The sequence below is a fragment of the Mustelus asterias genome, chromosome 4 (genome assembly GCF_964213995.1).
Source record: "Mustelus asterias chromosome 4, sMusAst1.hap1.1, whole genome shotgun sequence".
Taxonomy (NCBI): Eukaryota; Metazoa; Chordata; class Chondrichthyes; order Carcharhiniformes; family Triakidae; genus Mustelus; species Mustelus asterias.
In genome coordinates, this window is record NC_135804.1 from 152,375,485 (window position 1) to 152,394,443 (window position 18,959).

Sequence of the window (18,959 nt, forward strand, 5' to 3'; positions counted from 1 at the left end):
AACACAATGTTTTCTGAGCTATTTTAGTCAAGACCACAGAACCGGGCAAAATAAACCATGGGTGAAGTATTGCCTAATCTTATTACAAGCAACCTGTGGGAAATTAAAGCATTTTACAGGAAATACAATTAATTGAGACCAAGAATTTTTGGTCTAAAATACTGATGCTGGCAAAACCAACATGTAAAAACATTCAGCTGGGCAACTTTCAGAACACATGTAAAAACAAGGGCATTTGATAACCAGGTACATTTAGGCATCAAAACAACACAACAGAAAATATACATAATTATAAAATGAATACTTTGTTTAGCTATTCAAACCAAAAAAAGATTGAAGGGCTGGAGGACAGTGCATCCACTGCTGACAGATTAACATCTTGCCTAAATTTAATTTTTTGTCCTGGCAGTTACTTTTAACATCTAGATAGGTGAGGTGTGAATAAGGAACCCGACTATAAACAGCACTATTTATTAATCAGAAACAACCTAATTCTAAAATATTTTTTATTCTGAAGGCCTAACCTTTACAAAGAAAACCACAATCACAGGAAGGAAATTAAGGTGGAAATAATATACTTTATATACTGTTGTAAATCTAGCAATAGTCAAAGCCATTCATTTCCATTAAAACATTTAATACAGACTTCAACACTTAAACTAAACCATGATTTCATTGGCAATGCTATTTGCACCAGTATGTTTGACTAGGCTGTGATTAGCTGACCAAGTTAGACCTTGGCCGTTGCACAGATTGCAGTTTCAGTCGCACGTTTCTGAAGAACTTCCATTACGCCTTAAATAAAAACATGGGTCAGTCTCATGCTGTTCAAGAAGGGTCACCACCACCTGGGAACTGACTCATCTCATCTCTCTGCATCCTAGATTTTCATCAGTTGTTCCCAGATGGGGTGCAGTGGAATTGTGGAACTGGGAGACATATCCGTGCCCAGCTCGGTGCCTGGCTTTACGGAGCATCATCACCCTTCAGTATGGAGATCTGGATCATCCCATTACGTGGACTCATCCATCGTGAACTAGGTTGGAACTGTAAATGCATTTTTGCTTAGGACTGCCCGCTAATCAAGATCTTTGTGGTGAAAATACCTTATTCTAGTCATTGGATTGGAGATTTAAATTTGAGCTTTTATTTTCAAACTCCTCTTGTTTGATGTTGAGCTCCAGGTGCACCCAAAAGTGCACACCCTTGTGTTGTTCCCTCTCATGGCCCTCATTATGCAAAGGAGTATCAGCAGATCAGCTCGCACTATCTAATCATGATTCAGCAAATCAAATTATTTCAATTCAAACGGCTGGAATAAAAGATATTCTAAATAATCCATTTCATGGAATCTCTTGATCAGAAAAAGCAGGTACATTAGCCGTGCTAGTTCACTACATTGTCTCCCTTCCTGAGGAGGAATATTGACAGAACAAAAAGATTTCTTGAAAGATCTTTGGATATTTCTATGCTTCTCACGAGCCCATTAGCGTTTTGAGCACAATATACCAGCCTCATCCACTCAGTCCACAGGCATTTTCTTGGCACTTTCCTGTATCCAAGGCTCCGTTAGTTTCTCTGTTCAACATAAAGGGAAAAAAACAGTTGGCCAAAGTTATTTGCATTGCAATCTGTCTGACAACCCATACAACATGCAATATTACCTCTAGAGATTCAGGCATCCATTAAATCAGAAGGAATTTGAATGCATTTTTCTATACCTCTTCTAAGACCTAATGAACAAACAAAAAATGACTATTACTTTTTATGATTTTAAACTTGGCTAACCTGCTTTCAGCACTAATAAATATGAATGCCTGTGTCTTTGTTCCTCTCTTGTTAATGTACACCTCCATTAAGTGCCAACAGGATCTTCTGCTCCAGTATGTCACCCAAACCCCCAGTCTCCTTGTTAATACAGACATGAGCAACAAGAGGTATTCAAACACCACCTTCTTTTCTCTCGCCGTGACAGCCCACCCTCTGCACTCATCAATCCTACATTTCTAGCATGGGCCAGTGAATAGTAATCAGAAACAAATATGATTTTTTTTACAGGAATTAACATTCCCTGGTCCAAAGATTAGAGGTAAACTCCAGCACATGAAGTGGTAAATAGTTAAAGCTTTGTGTGGTTTACTGTCATGTCGGCCTCCGGAAACAGCCTGGACAGGCATGTTCTAAACTACATTTCATTTGATAGAGGTTTACATTATAATGACAGGTTCAGATAAGATAGACAAAGAAAAGCCGTTTTGGTCACACCAGGGCCATGGGAGGCAGACAAGTGGGTAACGTCCAGGAAGGGGAAAGCTCGGGTGATAGAGAGCACCTCGGTGGATGTGCCCCTTCACAATAAGTACTCCTGCTTGAGTACTGCTGGGGGGGACAGCCCACCTCGGGGAAGCAGCAGTGGCTGTGTCTCTGGGGCAGAGTCCGGCCCTGTAACTCAAAGGGCTGAGGAAAGGAGGAGGAAGGCAGTATTAATTGGGGACTCAACAGTAAGGGGGTCAGACAGGCATTTTTGCGGAGGCAGACGGGAGTCTCGGATGGTGGTCTGCCTCCCTGGTGCCGGGATCCGGAATGTCTCTGATCGCGTCCCTGATATCCTGAGGTGGGAGGGAGAGGAGCCAGAGGTCGTGGTACATATTGGTACCGCTAACATAGGTAGGAAGAAGGAAGGGGTCATGAAAAGAGAATATAGGGAGTTAGGTAGACAGTTGGGAAGGAGGAACGCAAAGGTAGTAATCTCAGGATTGCTGCCTGTGCCACGGGAAAGTGAGAGCAGGAATGGAGTGAGGTGGAGGATGAATGCGTGGCTGAGGGACTGGAGCAGGGGGCAGGGATTCAGGTTCCTGGATCATTGGGACCTCTTTAGGGGCATGTGTGACCTGTACAAAAAAGACGGGTGGCACTTGAATCCCAGGGGGACCAATATCCTGGCAGGAAGGTTGGCTAAGGCTACTGGGGAGACTTTAAACTAGAAAGGTTGGGGGGAGGGAATCATGATGAGGTGACTGAGAGCGAGGAGGTTAGCCTACAAATAGAGAAGGATTGTAGACAGTGTAAGAGGGAGAATAGACGGGTGATGGAGAAGGAGAGAGCTCAGACCAAAGGTTTGAGATGTGTCTAGTTTAACGCCAGGAGTGTAGCGAATAAAGTGGATGAGCTTAGAGTGTGGATCGATGCTTGGAAGTGTGATGTGGTGGCCATTACCACCAAAGGGAAAGACTCTTAGTACGGTAGAGGATCAGAAGGACCTTGGGGTCTGGGTCCACAGGACTCTGAAATCGGCCCCGCAGGTGGAGGAGGTCGTAAGAAGGCGTATGGTGTGCTGGCCTTTATTAATCGAGGGATTGAGTTTAGGAGTCCGGGGATAATGACCCCACTTGGAGTACTGTGCTCAGTTCTGGTCGCCTCACTATAGGAAGGATGTGGAAAAGACTGAAAGGGTGCAGAGGAGATTTACAAGGATGTTGCCTGGATTGAGTGGCATGCCTTATGAGGATAGGCTGAGGGAGCTCGGTCTTTTCTCCTTGGAGAGACGAAGGATGAGAGAAGACCTAATAGAGGTGTATAAGATGTTGAGAGGCATAGATCGGGTGGACTCTCAGAGTCTTTTTCCCAGGGTAGAAATGGCTGCTACGAGAGGACACAGGTTTAAGGTGCTGGGGGGTAGGTACAGGGGAAATGTTAGGGGTAAGTTTTTCCACATAGAGGGTGGTGGGCGAGTGGAATTGGCTGCCATCAGGGGTGGTGGAGGCGAACTCAATAGGGTCTTTTAAGAGACTCCTGGATGAGTACATGGAGCTTAATAGGATGGAGGCCGCCCAATAGCAACAGGGATGTTGAGGAGCAGATCGGGAAACAGATCCTGGAGAGATGTAGTAATAACAGGGTTGTCGTGATGGGAGACTTTAATTTCCCAAACATTGATTGGAATATCCCTAGGGTAAGGGGTTTGGATGGGGAGGAGTTTGTTAGGTGTGTTCAGGAGGGTTTCCTGACACAGCATGTGGATAAGCCTACAAGAGGAGAGGCTGTACTCGATCTGGTACTGGCTAATGAGCCTGGACAGGTGTCGTATCTCTGTGGGGGAGCATCTTGGGGATAGTGATCATAACTCTATCTCCTTTACACTAGCATTGGAAAGAGATAGGATCAGGCAAGCTAGGAAAGTGGTTATCTGGAGTAAGGGGAAATATGAAGCCATCAGGCAGGAGATTAGAGGCGTAAATTGGAAGGAGGCATTCTCGAGGAAAAGTACCGAAGGTGGCAGATTTTCAAGGAATGTTTGTCTGGAGTTCCGCATGACAACATTCCGATGAGACAGGGAGGTTTTGGTAGGTTACGGAAACCGCGGTGCACGAAAGCTGCGCTGAACCTAGTCAAAAAGGAAAGGAAAGCGTACAAAAGGTTCAGAGAGCTAGGCGATGATAGGGATCTAGATGAGTATACGGCTTGTAGGAAGGGACTTAAGAAAGAAATTAGGAGAGCCAGAAGGGGTCACGAGAAGGCCTTGGCAGGTAAGATTAAGGAGAACCCTAAGGCGTTCTATAAATATGTGAAGAGTAAAAGGATGAGACGTGAAGGAATAGGACCTATAAGGTGAAGGTGAGAAAGTCTGTACAGAACCGGAAGAAATAGCAGAGGTGCTTAATGAATATTTTACCTCGGTATTCACGGTGGAAAAAGACCTGGGTGGTTGTACTACAGGATTGAGGTGGACTGAAAAGATTGAGTATGTGGACATTAAGAAAGAGGATGTGTTGGAAATTTTGAATAGCATCAAGATAGATAAGTCGCCGGGACCGGATGGGATGTACCCCAGGTTTCTGTGGGAGGCGAGGGAAGAGATTGCAGAGCCTCTGGCGATGATCTTTGCGTCGTCGATGGAGACAGGAGAGGTTCCGGAGGATTGCGGATGTGGTTCCTATATTCAAGAAAGGGAATAGGGATAGCCCAGGAAATTACCGACCGGTGAGTCTAACCTCAGTGGTTGGTAAGTTGATGGAGAAGATCCTGAGGGACAGGATTCATGAACATTTAGAGAAGTTCAGTATGCTCAAAAGTAGTCAGCACGGCTTTGTCAAAGGCAAATCGTGCCTTACGAGCCTGGTGGAGTTCTTTGAAAACGTGACTAAACACATTGACGAAGGAAAAGTGGTGGATGTGGTTTACATGGACTTCGGCAAGGCGTTCGATAAGGTCCCCCATGCAAGACTTCTCGAGAAAGTGAGAGGGCATGGGATCCAAGGGGCTGTTGCCTTGTGGACCCAGAACTGGCTTGCCTGCAGAAGGCAGAGAGTGGTTGTAGATGGGTCTTTTTCTGAATGGAGGTCGGTCACCAGTGGAGTGCCCCAGGGATCTGTTCTGGGACCCTTGCTGTTTGTCATTTTCATAAATGACCTGGATGAGGAAGTGGAGGGATGGGTTGGTAAGTTTGCCGACGACATGAAGGTTGGTGGTGATATGGATAATTTGGAGGGATGTCAGAAGCTGCAGCTTGACATAGATAGGATGCAAGACTGGGCGGAAAAGTGACAAATGGACTTCAACCCGGATAAATGTGTAGCGGTCCATTTTGGCAGGTCAACTGGGATGAAGGAGTATAATACCAAGGGTAAGACTCTTAGCAGTGTAGAGGATCAGAAGGACCTTGGGATCCGGGTCCATAGGACTCTTAAATCGGCCTCGCAGGTCGAGGAGGTGGTTAAGAAGGCGTATGGTGTGCTGGCCTTCATCAATCGAGAGATTGAGTTCAGGAGTTGGGAGATAACGATGCAGCTTTATAAGACCCTCGTCAGACCCCACTTGGAGTACTGTGCTCAGTTCTGGTCGCTTCATTACAGGAGGGATGTGGAAATGATCGAAAGGGTGCAGAGAAGATTTACAAGGATGTTGCCTGGATTGGTTGGCATGCCTTATGAGGATAGGTTGAGGGAGCTTGGTCATATCTCCTTGGAGAGACGAAGGATGAGAGGTGACCTGATAGAGGTGTACAAGATGTTGAGAGGTATAGATTGGGTGGATTCTCGGAGGCTTTTTCCCCAAGGCTGAAATGGCTGCTACGAGAAGACACAGGTTTAAGGTGCTGGGGAGTAGGTACAGAGGAGATGTCAGGGGTAAGTTTTTCACTCAGAGGGTGGTGGGTGAGTGGCATCGGCTGCCATCAGTGGTGGTGGAGGCAAACTCGATAGGGTCTTTTAAGAGACTTCTGGATGAGTACATGGGACTTAATAGGATCGAGGGTTATAGGTAAGCCTATATATAAGCCTAGGTAGGTAGGGACATGACCGGCGCACTTGTGGGCCGAAGGGCCTGTTTGTGCTGTAGTTTTTCTATGTTACTATAAGAGGGCACAGGTTTAAGGTGAAAGGTGGCAAGTTTAGGGGAGATGTGCGGGGAAAGTTTTTCCACACAGAAACAGGTGCCTGGAATGCACCACCAGTGGATGTGGAGGAAGCAGGCACATTAGCAACTGTCAAGGTGTATCTTGATCGACACATGAACAGGAGGCAAACAGAGGGATAGAAACCGTGCATCGGTGCAGGCCCGCTGGGCCAAAGGGCCCGTTCCTGTGCTTTATTGCTCTTTTTTATTAGTTGACGGTTCAAGGACTAGGAAGCAGAGTGTTACAGGGAAGAGCTTTAACTCAGTGAATGGCAATAACCTGAAACTCTGTCTATGAAGGTGGTGGCAAACTTAATTCCAAACTTTGCCATTTAGTTCTTCCCCCACTATTAGATCAAGGATAAAATTCAATCAAGACTAAGTAATGCCAACAATACTGAGTCTGTACAAAAATCCTAAGAAAGTGTGAAAGTATTAATGAGAAGCAAAAACCAACAACAATGGGATCACAAGGTGAGGAATACAATCCTCCATCAATAAACCAACAAACAATAGCTTGTTTTGCTATGTAGACAGGATGCTTCCATCTGGAGAAAAATTGAGATGATTTTCCCAAGTACCAGCATTTTAGTATTTGTCAAATACAATGGCACCTCCCTCCACCACCACTGCCACAACGATCCTCATGTACCTCTCGGTCACGCTCAGCTTCTTGCTCTCTGCCGCAGCGCGAGACACTTTCTCTTTCTTCATCCTCCTCATCTCGGTCATCATTTCCACTGTGGTTTTTACAGTAAAGCCTGTCAAACAAACCTATTTTAACATTCAAAAATCTCAAACTTGGATTTCAATTTTCTAAATGCAAGTTGTTTTAAAAAATAGCACTAAATATAAAATAAAATCTCAGCCAGGGATTCTCAATTTTTTTTGAGAAAAGCGTGTAATCACTCCCATTCCAACAAATGAAAATGACACAATATAAAATTACTGCTTTCCTGAGCATGCTAAACAGTCTGCCAAAGCAACATCATTTCCTGCACCTTCCTTTATCCTCTTTTCTTTCTGTCCTCTTACTGCCTTTTTCCCCCTCTGAAATTCACTTTGTCCTTCACTCATTTTAAAATCTTTTCCTTCCTGATCTATAGCAGTTTTTCACAGTTCAGAAACCTAAGTTACTCTTTGGGGAGCTTGATAGAGAAGTCTGCTGCTGAAGAAGACTGCAAAGCAGGCTGCCAATGTGACAGAAAATAGGTACAGCAATAGGCTATTCAGCCCTTCAAGCCTATTCCTCCTTTCACATAAACTGGTGGAATCCAATCAATGGACATCCATTTCGTACAAGTTATGCCATCACATGATAATGGCATAAAAGCTAATGGCATTTGTTACCAAATAAACCTGTTGGACTTTAACCTGGTGTTGTTAAAACTCACTGTTTATCACATGATAAGACAGTGACCAATAGGAATGCAGTGACCAATAGGAATACAGTGACATATAGCATCAACCAATGGAGACATACATACCACCACCCCCTCCCCTAATTGAGCAGGTGGTGGTGGTGAGCTGCATTCTTGAATCACTGCAGCCCATGTGGTGTTGAAAGAGGCTTGATGAGTTAACACAGTGCATCTTGTACATGATACAGAGCTACCGCTGGTGGAGGGAGTGAATGTTTAAGGTAGTCGATGGGTACTGATCAAGCGGGCTGCTTCATCCTGGAGGTGTCAAGCTTAAGTGTTGTTGGGACTGCACTTATCCTGATAAATATATTCCATCACACATCTAACTTGTGCCTTGCAGATGGTGGACAGGCTTTAGAGAGTCAGACGGCGAGTTACCCTCTTTGGAATTCTCAACCTCTGACGTGCTCTTGTAGCCACAGTATTTAGATAGCTGGCCCAGTTAAGTCTCTGGTCAATGAGAAGTGCAAGGAAAGACGTACTGACCTCCGGAATTTAGCTCTTTTATCCATGTTTGGATCAAGGCTGTAACAGGGTCAAACTGTTGCTGAGTATAAAATATTTCCAGCTGTGGCTCAGTCGATAGCACTTTCAACTGCTAAACAAAGTTCCCGATTCAAGTTTCATTTAGAGCTTGAACACAAAAATCCAGGATGGCATGCACTCTGATGCAGTACTCAGAGACTGTTGCACTGTCAAAGGTGATGTCTTTTGGAGAACAAGCTCAATTTACTCAGCCTCTCACTATAGGACAACCCCCTACTCCTCCAACAGATTCCAGGTCTGGTCGCACCAAAGCCCTGTACAATTGCAGCAAAACTTATTTATTGTTGTACTCTAAACCCCTGTAATAAAGGCTAACATTTGCCTAATTGCTTGCTGTACCTGCACGCTAACTTTGTGTTCCTTGGAAATGTGCACCCAACTTTTCATAAAAATTCTTTTATGGGATATGAACGTCACTGGCTAGGCCAGAATTTGCTGCCCACCCTTCGTTGTCCTTCAGAAGGTGGTGGTGAGCTGCTTTCTTAAACTGCTGAAGTCCATGTGATGTAGGTGCACCCACGGTACTGTTAGGAAGAGAGTTTCGGGATTTTGACCCAGTGACAGTGAAGGAATGGTGATATATTTCCAAGTCAGTATGGTGTGTGTGGCTTGGAAGGGAACTTGCAACTGATAGTGTTCCCATGTGTCTGCTGCCCTTGTACTTCTGGAATTATAAAATTGTTACAGCATAAAAGGCGCACTGTGTCCATGCTGGCTCTCTAAGGAGCAGTGCACATACTGCCACTCCCGTCCACATCCCTCTTATATTCAGAAAATGACGAAAAATGTACAGCACAAAAGAATGCCACTGTTGCCCTCATGCCTACACCGGCCAAAAAATAAGCCACCCCAGCCTAATCAAGAGGGCTTAATCTGTAGATTTGCAGGCTACGGCACCCATATCCAGACAGCTTTTAAATGAGTTGAGGATTTCTACCTCTACCATCCTTTCAGGCAGGGAGCTCTGTAGCCTTCTGGGTGAAAAATGTTTTCCTCATCTCATTATGAGGGCAACACCCTTATAACTCTGCTCTGGACTTTCTCTGGTGCAATTACATCCCTCCTGTAATCAGGTGAGCAGACTGGACAGAGTATTCAATTTGTGGCACAGTGGTTAGCACTGTTGCCTCACAGTGCCAGGGACCTGGGTTTGATTCCCGGCTCGGGACACCGTCTCTGTAGAGCGTGCACATTCTCCCCGTGTCTGTGTGTGTTTCCTCCAGATGCTCTTGTTTCCTCCCACAGTCGGAAGGAAGTGAGGTTAGGTGCATTGGCCATGCTAAATTCTCCCTCAGTGTACCCGAACAGGCACCGGAGTGTGGTAACCAAGGGATTTTCATAGTAACTTCATTGCAATGTTAATGTGAGCCTACTTGAGACTAATTAACTTATATTCTATGCCTTGGCTAATAAAGGAACATTTTCATATTCCTTGTTAAGCACATTATCAATCTGTCTTGCAACCTTCACGGATCTGTGGAGGTCCCTCACTTCCTTTACACCTCTCAGTATCCACAGGAGTTATCACAACTTGATAAAATTTAATAAACAGTTTGAGAGTAAAAAACTTGTGTCTGAAACAACTGTGTTTAACTTAAATAAATTGAATTATAATGAAATGAGGATAGCATTAGTTAAAATGGACTGGGTGGATAGATTAGCTGCAAAGACAGTAAGCAGGCATTGGCAGGCATTTAAAGAGGTAATTTGCGAATCAGCAAAAATATATCCCAGTAAGGAGGAATGACTCTAAGAGAGGGATAAACAAACCATGGCTAACCAAGGAAGGAGAGTATTAAGAAAAAGCATCCAAGGAGCCAAAAGTCAGTGATAGCACTGAAGACTGGGGTAAATTCAGAATCCTGCAAAGGAGGCTAAAAAGATAGAAAGTAAACTACGAGGCAAACTCAGGGGCAGCATGGTGGTTAGTACTGCTGCCTCACAGAGCCAGGGGCCCGGGTTCGATTCCTGGCTTGGGTCACTGTCTGTGCGGAGTTTGCCACATCGAGAGCCACTCTGGATGTCCTCCAGGAGCAAAGACAGCCGGACCTGCGAGAGACACTGACTGGGGCAATGCATAAATACAGCATGAGGCTCGGGGCCTTCATTCACCTTGCGGGAGCGGAGACAGCCAGACCTGTGAGGAATATAGCTACTGGGGCAGTGGGCTGACTTTGAAAAGCAATCAGGAATGGCTTGACAGGAAAACGGTAATTTCATTGGTTGGTAAGTAACTACTAATTTGAATTACCTAGTCTAAGTTGCTTTCAGATTAAGAACAAAAGTGCACAGCACGTGAACTGTTCCTTTGGCCCACCAAGTCAAAGAACAAAGAACAGTACAACACAGGAAACAGGCCCTTCAGCCCTCCAAGCCTGTGCCGCTCATTGGTCCAACTAGACCATTCGTTTGTATCCCTCGCAGGATCCAGACTGCGCATGTGACTATCCAGGTAAGTCTTAAACGATGCCAGCGTGTCTGCCTCCACCACCCTACTTGGCAGCGCATTCCAGGCCCCCACCACTGTGTAAAATACGTCCCTCTGATATCTGAGTTATACCTCGCCCCTCTCACCTTGAGCCCGGTAGCGACATAGATGCCTCTCTAATCTAATATTTTCTTGCCCCTATGTGGTCCATATCCCTCTATTCCCTGCCTATTCATGTATCTATCCAGGTGACTATCTAGCTGACCTGTGCCCCTCATTATTTTATAGACCTCTATAAGATCACCCCTCAGCCTTCTACGCTCCAGAGAAAAATGTCCCAGTCTATTCAGCCTCTCCTTATAACTCAATCCATCTAGTCCCAGTAGCATCCTAGTAAATCTTTTCTGCACTCTTTCTAGTTTAATAATATCCTTTCTATAATAGGGTGACCAGAACTGTACACAGTGTTCCAAGTGTGGCTGTACCAATGTCTTGTACAACTTCAACAAGATGTCCCAACTCCTGTATTCAATGTTCTGACCGATGAAACCAAGCATGCCCAATGCCATCTTCAGCATTCTGTCCACCTGTGACTCCACTTTCAAGGAGCTATGAACATGTACCCCTAGATCTCTTTGTTCTGTAACTCTCCCCAATGCCCAACCATTAACTGACTAAGTCCTGCCCTGGTTCAATCTACCAAAATGCATCACCTCGCATTTGTCGAAATTAAACTCCATCTGCCATTCGTCAGCCCACTGGCCCAATTGATCAAGATCCCGTTGCAATCGGAGATAACCTTCACTGTCCACTATGCCACCAATCTTGGCATCATCTGCAAACTTACTGACCATGCCTATATTCTCATCCAAATCATTAATATAAATGACAAATAACAGTGGACCCAGCACTGATCCCTGAGGCACACCACTGGTTACAGGCCTCCAGTTTGAAAAACAACCCTCTACAAACCACTCTCTGGCTTCTGTCAAGAAGCCAATTTTGTATCCATTTAGATACCTCACCCTGGATCCCGTGAGATTTAACCTTATGCAACAACCTACCATGTGGTACCTTGTCAAAGGCCTTGTTAAAGTCCATGTAGACAACATCAACGGCACTGCCCTCATTTACCTTCCTGGTGGATGTGGATTTACCAGTTTGAGGGTAAATCCACATCTGGCATGTGGGAGTCTTTTAAGGAACAGTTGTTAGGGCTACAGGACAGGTATGTGCCTGTAAAAAAGGATAGGAAGAGTAGGATTCGAGAACCGTGGATAACCAGGGAAATTGAGGGACTGGTCAAAAAGAAAAGCGAGGCGTACGTTAGGTCCAGGCAGCTAAAAACGGAGGGAGCTCTGGAGGAATACAAAGAAAGTAGGAAATAACTCAAACGGGGAATTAGAAGGGCACAAAGGGGTCACGAAATGTCCCTGGCAGACAGGATTAAGGAGAATCCCAAGGCATTTTATTCATACGTTAGGAACAAAAGGGTTGTCAGGGAAAAAATCGGACCTCTCAGGGACAAAAGTGGGGAATTATGCTTGGAGCCCAAAGAATTAGGGGAGATCCTAAATGAATACTTTGCGTCGATATTCACAAAGGAGAGGGATGAGTTGACTGGGAGTGTCTCGGAGGGGAGTTTTGAACCGTTGGAGAAAATCTCCATTACAAGGGAGGAAGTGTTAGGTTTGTTAGAGAATATAAAGACAGACAAATCCCCAGGGCCTGATGGAATCTATCCAAGGCTGCTCAGGGAGACGAGAGATGAAATCGCTGGGCCTCTGACGCAAATCTTTGTCTCGTCACTGGACACAGGTGAGGTCCCAGAGGATTGGAGGATAGCTAATGTGGTCCCATTATTTAAGAAGGGTAGGAAGGATAACCCGGGTAATTATAGGCCGGTGAGCTTGATGTCTGTGGTGGGGAAGCTGTTGGAGAAGATTCTCAGAGATAGGATGTATGCGCATTTAGAAAGGAATAAACTCATTAACGATAGTCAGCATGGTTTTGTGAGAGGGAGGTCATGCCTCACTAACCTGGAGGAGTTTTTTGAAGAAGTGACCAGAATGGTTGATGAGGGAAGGGCCGTGGATGTCGTCTATATGGACTTTAGTAAAGCGTTTGACAAAGTCCCTCATGGTAGGCTGGTGAAAAAGGTGGATCTCATGGGATAAAGGGGGAGGTGGCTAGATGGGTGGAGAACTGGCTTGGTCACAGAAGACAGAGGGTGGTAGTGGAAGGGTCTTTTTCCGGCTGGAGGCCTGTGACTAGTGGTGTTCCACAGGGCTCTGTATTGGGACCTCTGCTGTTTGTGATTTATATAAACGATCTGGAAGAAGGTGTAACTGGGGTGATCAGTAAGTTTGCGGACGACACAAAATTGGCAGGACTTGCAGATAGTGAGGAGCATTGCCAGAATCTACAGAAGGATATAGATAGGCTGGAAATTTGGGCAAAGAAATGGCAGATGGAGTTCAATCCTGATAAATGCGAAGTGATGCATTTTGGTAGAACTAATGTAGGGAGGAGCTATACGATAAATGGCAGAACCATAAAGGGTGTAGATACGCAGAGGGACCTGGGTGTGCAAGTCCACAGATCCTTGAAGGTGACGTCACAGGTGGAGAAGGTGGTGAAGAAGGCATATGGCATGCTTGCCTTTATAGGACGGGGCATAGAGTATAAAAGTTGGGGTCTGATGTTGCAGATGTCCAAAGATGTGCGGGTTAGGTTGATTGGCCAGGTTTAAAATTGCCCCTTAGAGTCCTGGGATTCGTAGGTTAGAGGGATTAGCGGGTAAATATGTGGGGGTAGGGCCTGGGTGGGATTGTGGTCAGTGTAGACTCGATGGGCCGAATGGCCTCCTTCTGCACTGTAGGGTTTCTATGATTCTATGTATAGAACGTTGGTTCGGCCGCATATGGAATACTGCGTCCAGTTCTGGTCGCCATACTACCAGAAGGACGTGGAGGCTTTGGAGAGAGTACAGAGGAGGTTTACCAGGATGTTGCCTGGTATGGAGGTGCTTAGTTATGAGGAGAGATTGGGTAAACTGGGGTTGTTCTCCCTGGAAAGACTGAGGATGAGGGGAGACTTAATAGAGGTGTATAAAATTATGAAAGGCATAGATAAGGTGAACGGTGGGAAGCTTTTCCCCAGGTCGGTGGTGACGTTCACGAGGGGTCATAGGTTCAAGGTGAAGGGGGGGGAAGTTTAACACAGATATCAGAAGGACATATTTTACACAGAGGGTGTTGGGGACCTGGAATGCGCTGCCAGGCAAGGTGGTGGAGGCGGACACACTGGGAACATTTAAGACTTATCTAGATAGCCATATGAACGGAGTGGGAATGGAGGGATACGAAAGAATGGTCTAGTTTGGACCAGGGAGCGGCACGGGCTTGGAGGGCCGAAGGGCCTTTTCCTGTGCTGTATTATTCTTTGTTCTTTGGTTACCCCTTCAAAAAACTCAATCAAATTTATGAGACATGATTTTCCACTCACAAAGCCATGCTGACTGTCCCTAATCAGTCCTTGCATCTCTAAATGCCTGTAGATCCTGTCTCTTAAAAATACCTCCCAACAACCTATCCACCACAGATGTGAGGCTCACTGGCCTGTAGTTCCCAGGCTGTTCCCTACAGCTCTTTTTAAACAAAGGCCACTCTCCAATCTTCAGGCACCTCACCTGTGACTATCAATGATTCAAATATTTCTGTTAGGGGACCCGCAATTTCCTCCCTAGCCTTCCCACAATGTCCTGGGATATACTTCATCAGGTCCCGGGGATTTATCTACCTTGATGCGCTTTAAGACTTCCAGCACCTCCTTCTCTGTAATATATACACTCAAGACATCACTATTTATTTCCCCAAGTTCCCGAACATCCATGCTTTTCTCAACAGTAAATACTGATGAGAAATAGTCATTTAGGATCTCACCATTTCTTGTGGATCCGCACATAGATGACCTCATTGATCCTTACGAGATCCTACGCTCTCCCTTGTTAATCTTTTGCTCTTTATCTATTTATAGAAGCTCTTTGGATTATCCTTTGCCTCATCTGCCAAAACAATCTCGTGTCCCCTTTTCGCCCTCCTGATTTCTCTCTTAACTCTACTCCTACACCCTCTATACTATTCAAGGGATTCACTTGATCCCAGCTGCCTATGCATGTCATGTACCTCTTTCTTAGGCAGGTGGGATCAGTCTATATTGGGGAAGTTAAAATCACCCATCATAACAACCCTGTTGTTTTTACATCCTCCGAGAATCTGCTGACATATCAGTTCCTCCACTTCACGCTGGCTGTTGGGAGGTCTGCAGTACAACCCCAACAGTGTGATTGCATCACTCCTGTTCCTGAGTTCTACCCATTTGGCCTCACAGTATGATCCCACCAAGGTGTCCTCCCTCTGTATAGCTGTGGCATTCTCCCTGGTCAGTAAAACAACACCCCACCTCTTTTGTCACCCTTTCTATCTTGCCTGAAACATCTAAACCCTGGAATGCTAAGCTGACAGTCCTGCCCTTCTTTCATTCAAATCTCCGTAATTGCCACATCATCATAGTTCCATGGAGTAATTGAAGGTAATAAGGAGAAATATTTTACAGATCAAGAAGCTAAAAACCAGTTATAAGTTTAAACAAAAACAAATTAAATAAAATAAGAATGGAGGGAAGGTGTGCTGTTCCTGCATTACGTGGGAACCGCTGGCCCCCATTGTGGGTTCCGAGTGAACACATCTGTAGCAAGTATTGGTTTCTTGAGGAACTCTGGATCAGAGTTGATGAGCTGGAGTCTGAGCTTCGAACACTGTGACACTTCAGGGAGGGGGGAAAGATACCTGGTCTCTGTTTCAGGAGGTAGTCACACCCTTTACATTAATGACCGTTAATTTGGCCAATGGCCAGAGACAGGGCGGTATGACTTGTGAGGCAGGTAGAGGGATCTAGGAAGTAGGTTGCACAAGCCTCAGCCATTGTCCTTTTCCAACAGGTTTGAGATTCTTGCTTCCTGTGTGGACGAGAGCAGGGACTGTAGGGAGGATGAGAAAGGTGACCACAGCACAGTGGTACAGGGAGCCATTCAAGTGGGGAAAGAGATGAGAAATGTTCTTGTAATCGGGAACAGTATAGTTAGGGGCATAAACACTGTTCTCTGTGACCAGATTCATAGAAACTAGAAGCAGGAGTAGGCCGTTCGGCCCTTCAAGCCTGCTCTGTAATTCATTTTGGTCATGGCTGATCATCCAATTCAATATCCTGATTCCGCCCCCCGCCCCCCCCTCCCATATCCCTTGATCTCTTTAGCCTCTAGAACTATAACTTCCTCTTGACATCAGACAATGTTTTGGCCTCAACTACATTCGGTGGTAGTGAATTCCACACATTCACCACCCTCTGGGTGAAGAAATTTCTCCGCACCCCAGTTCTAAAAGGTTTACCCCTTATCCTCAAACTATGACCCCCAGTTCTGGATACCCCCCCTTCAGGAACATTCTTTCTGAATCTACCCTGTCTAACCCTGTTAGAATTTTATAAGTTTCTATGAGATCCCCTCTCACTCTTCTAAACGCCAGTTAATTTAATCCTAACCAACTTAGTCTCTCATGTGACAAACCTGCCATCTGAGGAATCAGCCTGGTAAACCTTTGCTGCACTCCCTCTATAGCAAGGACATCCTTCCTCAGTTAAGGACACCAAAACTGCAAACAATGCTCCATGTGTGGCCTCACCAATGCCCTGTACAATTGCAACAAAACATCCCTATCCCTATACTCAAATCATCTCGCTATCAGGGCCAACATACCATTTGCCTTCTTCACTGCCTGCTATACCTGCATGCTTACTTTCAGCGATTGATACACGAGGACACCAAGGTCTCACTGAGGATCTACCTCTCTCAGTTTATGAGAGTAATAATCTGTAAGTAATAATCTGTCTTCCCATTATTGCTACCAAAGTGCATAACCTCACATTTATCCACATTATACTGCATCTGCCATGCCTATCCCCACATATTCAGGCTGTCCAAATCATGCTGAAGCATCTCTGCAAACTCCTCACAGCTCATCCTCCCACCCAATTTTGTATCATCTGCAAATTTGGAGATAATATATTTAGTTCTCTCTTCCAAATCATGAATATATAATGTGAACAGTTGGGGTCCTAGTACAGATCCCTGCAGAACCCCACTATTCACAGACTGCCAATCAGAAAAAGATCCATTTTACCAACTCTTTGCTTCCTATCTGCGAACCAGCTTTCTAGCCATCTCAAGACATTACCTGCAATCCCAAGAGCTTTCAAGAAACTACAAATGGTCATGAATGATGCCCAGCCCATTACTTAAACCAGCCTCCCATCCATTGACACTGTCGACACTTCCCGCTGCTTCAGAAAAGCAGTCAGCATAATCAAAGACCCCACCACCCCGGACATTCTCTCTTCCATCTTCTTCCGTCGGGAAAAAGATACAAAAGTCTGAGATCACGTACCAACCAACTCAAGAACAGCTTCTTCCCTGCTGCTGTCAGACTTTTGAACGGACCTACCTCACATTAAGTTGATCTTTCTCTACACCCTAGCTATGACTGTAACACTACATTCTGCACTCTCTCCTTTCCTTCTCTATGAATGGTATGCTTTGTCCATATAGAGCGCAAAAAACAATACTTTTCACTGCATATGCATATGTGACAATAATAAATCAAATCAAAATCAAATAACTTTCCATCGTAGTCTAGATCGCAAGTCCGTGGGTTGTGTTGCCTGCCTGGTGCCAGGGTTCAGAATATCTCATCTGGGTTGCAGAGGAACTTGGACTGGGAGAGGAGTGATCCAGTTGTCGTGGTCCGCATAGGTATCAATGACAGATACAAGAAGGACAGAGGTTCTGCTGAGGGAACATGAGCAGCTAGGGGCTAAATTAAAAAGCAGAACCAAAAAGGTAATGATCTCCAGATTGCTACCTGAGCCACAAGCTAATTGGCACAGGGTCAATAAGGTTAAAGAGGTAAATGTGTGGTTCAAAGATTGGTGTGGGAGAAATGGGTTCAAGTTCATGGGACACTGCTCCTGTACTGGAGAATGATGGAACTGTTCAAATAGGACGGTCTTTGCCTGAATAATGCTGGAACCAGAGTCCTGGTGACTCGCACAATTAGGCTTGTAGATAGGGCTTTAACCTAAGTGGGGGGGGGGTCAGTTACACGGAAAATTAGAAAATCAAAATTAAATCATAGAAATCATAGAAACCCTACAGTGCAGAAGGAGGCCATTCGGCCCATCGAGTCTGCACCGACCACAATCCCACCCAGGCCCTACCCCCACATATTTTACCCGCTAATCCCTCTAACCTACGCATCCCAGGACTCTAAGGGGCAATTTCTTTAACCTGGCCAATCAACCTAACCCGCACATCTTTGGACTGTGGGAGGAAACCGGAGCACCCGGAGGAAACCCACGCAGACACGAGGAGAATGTGCAAACTCCACACAGACAGTGACCCGAGCCGGGAATCGAACCCGGGACCCAGGAGCTGTGAAGCAGCAGTGCTAACCACTGTGCTACCGTGCCGGAGAAGGTAGGAGTGCAGGTTAGTGATGAAGCGGATTGTTACCAGAAAATAAAAGGAAGGGACAGAAAGTGTGAATGTCATTTTGCAACAAGGAATGATCAAGAATAGGGAAAATTGATAATAGAACAAACTTAAAGGCTTTGTGTCTGAATGCACGAAGCATTTGAAACCAAATTAATGAGTTAACAGCACAAACAGAGACAAAGGGGGTATGATTTGGTAGCGATTGCTGAGACATGGTTACAAGGAGACCAGGTCTGGGAATTAAATATCAAACGGTACTCAGTATTTCAGAAGGATAAACAGAAAGAAAAAGGAGGTGGTGTAGCTTTTCTCGTGAAGGAAGGGATCAGTGCTGTAGTGAGAAATGATATAAACATTGGATATCAAGATGTAGAATCAGTCTGGGTAGAAATAAGAAATAGCAAAGGAAAGAAGTCCCTGGTAGGTGTAATCTATAGGTCCCTAAACAGTAGTTTCGCAGTGGGACACAGTATCAACCAGGAAATACAGGGGACTTGTAAGAAAGGTACGGCAATAATCATGGGTGAATTAAAATGCACATAGATTGGATTAACCTAAT

At 45.2% G+C, this 18,959-nt stretch overlaps 1 protein-coding gene across 9 annotated transcripts in view; it reads right to left on the bottom strand.

Moving 5' to 3' along the window:
- Positions 1–18,959, bottom strand: part of phf6 (PHD finger protein 6) — a 139,733-nt gene that overhangs the window by 12,226 nt on the left and 108,548 nt on the right. For 2 of the 9 annotated variants that reach the window (XM_078211980.1, XM_078211981.1), the window contains 3 exons: positions 7,046–7,154; positions 1,665–1,733; positions 493–1,578 (listed from right to left, as the gene is read on the bottom strand). In XM_078211980.1, the coding sequence (XP_078068106.1) occupies positions 1,716–1,733; positions 7,046–7,154 (127 nt within the window). In that variant the 3' untranslated portion in view covers positions 493–1,578; positions 1,665–1,715. Of the gene's footprint in view, positions 1–492; positions 1,579–1,664; positions 1,734–7,045; positions 7,155–18,959 lie in introns of those variants that run through there. The other 7 variants (XM_078211987.1, XM_078211988.1, XM_078211982.1 and 4 more) reach the window with 4 other exon arrangements.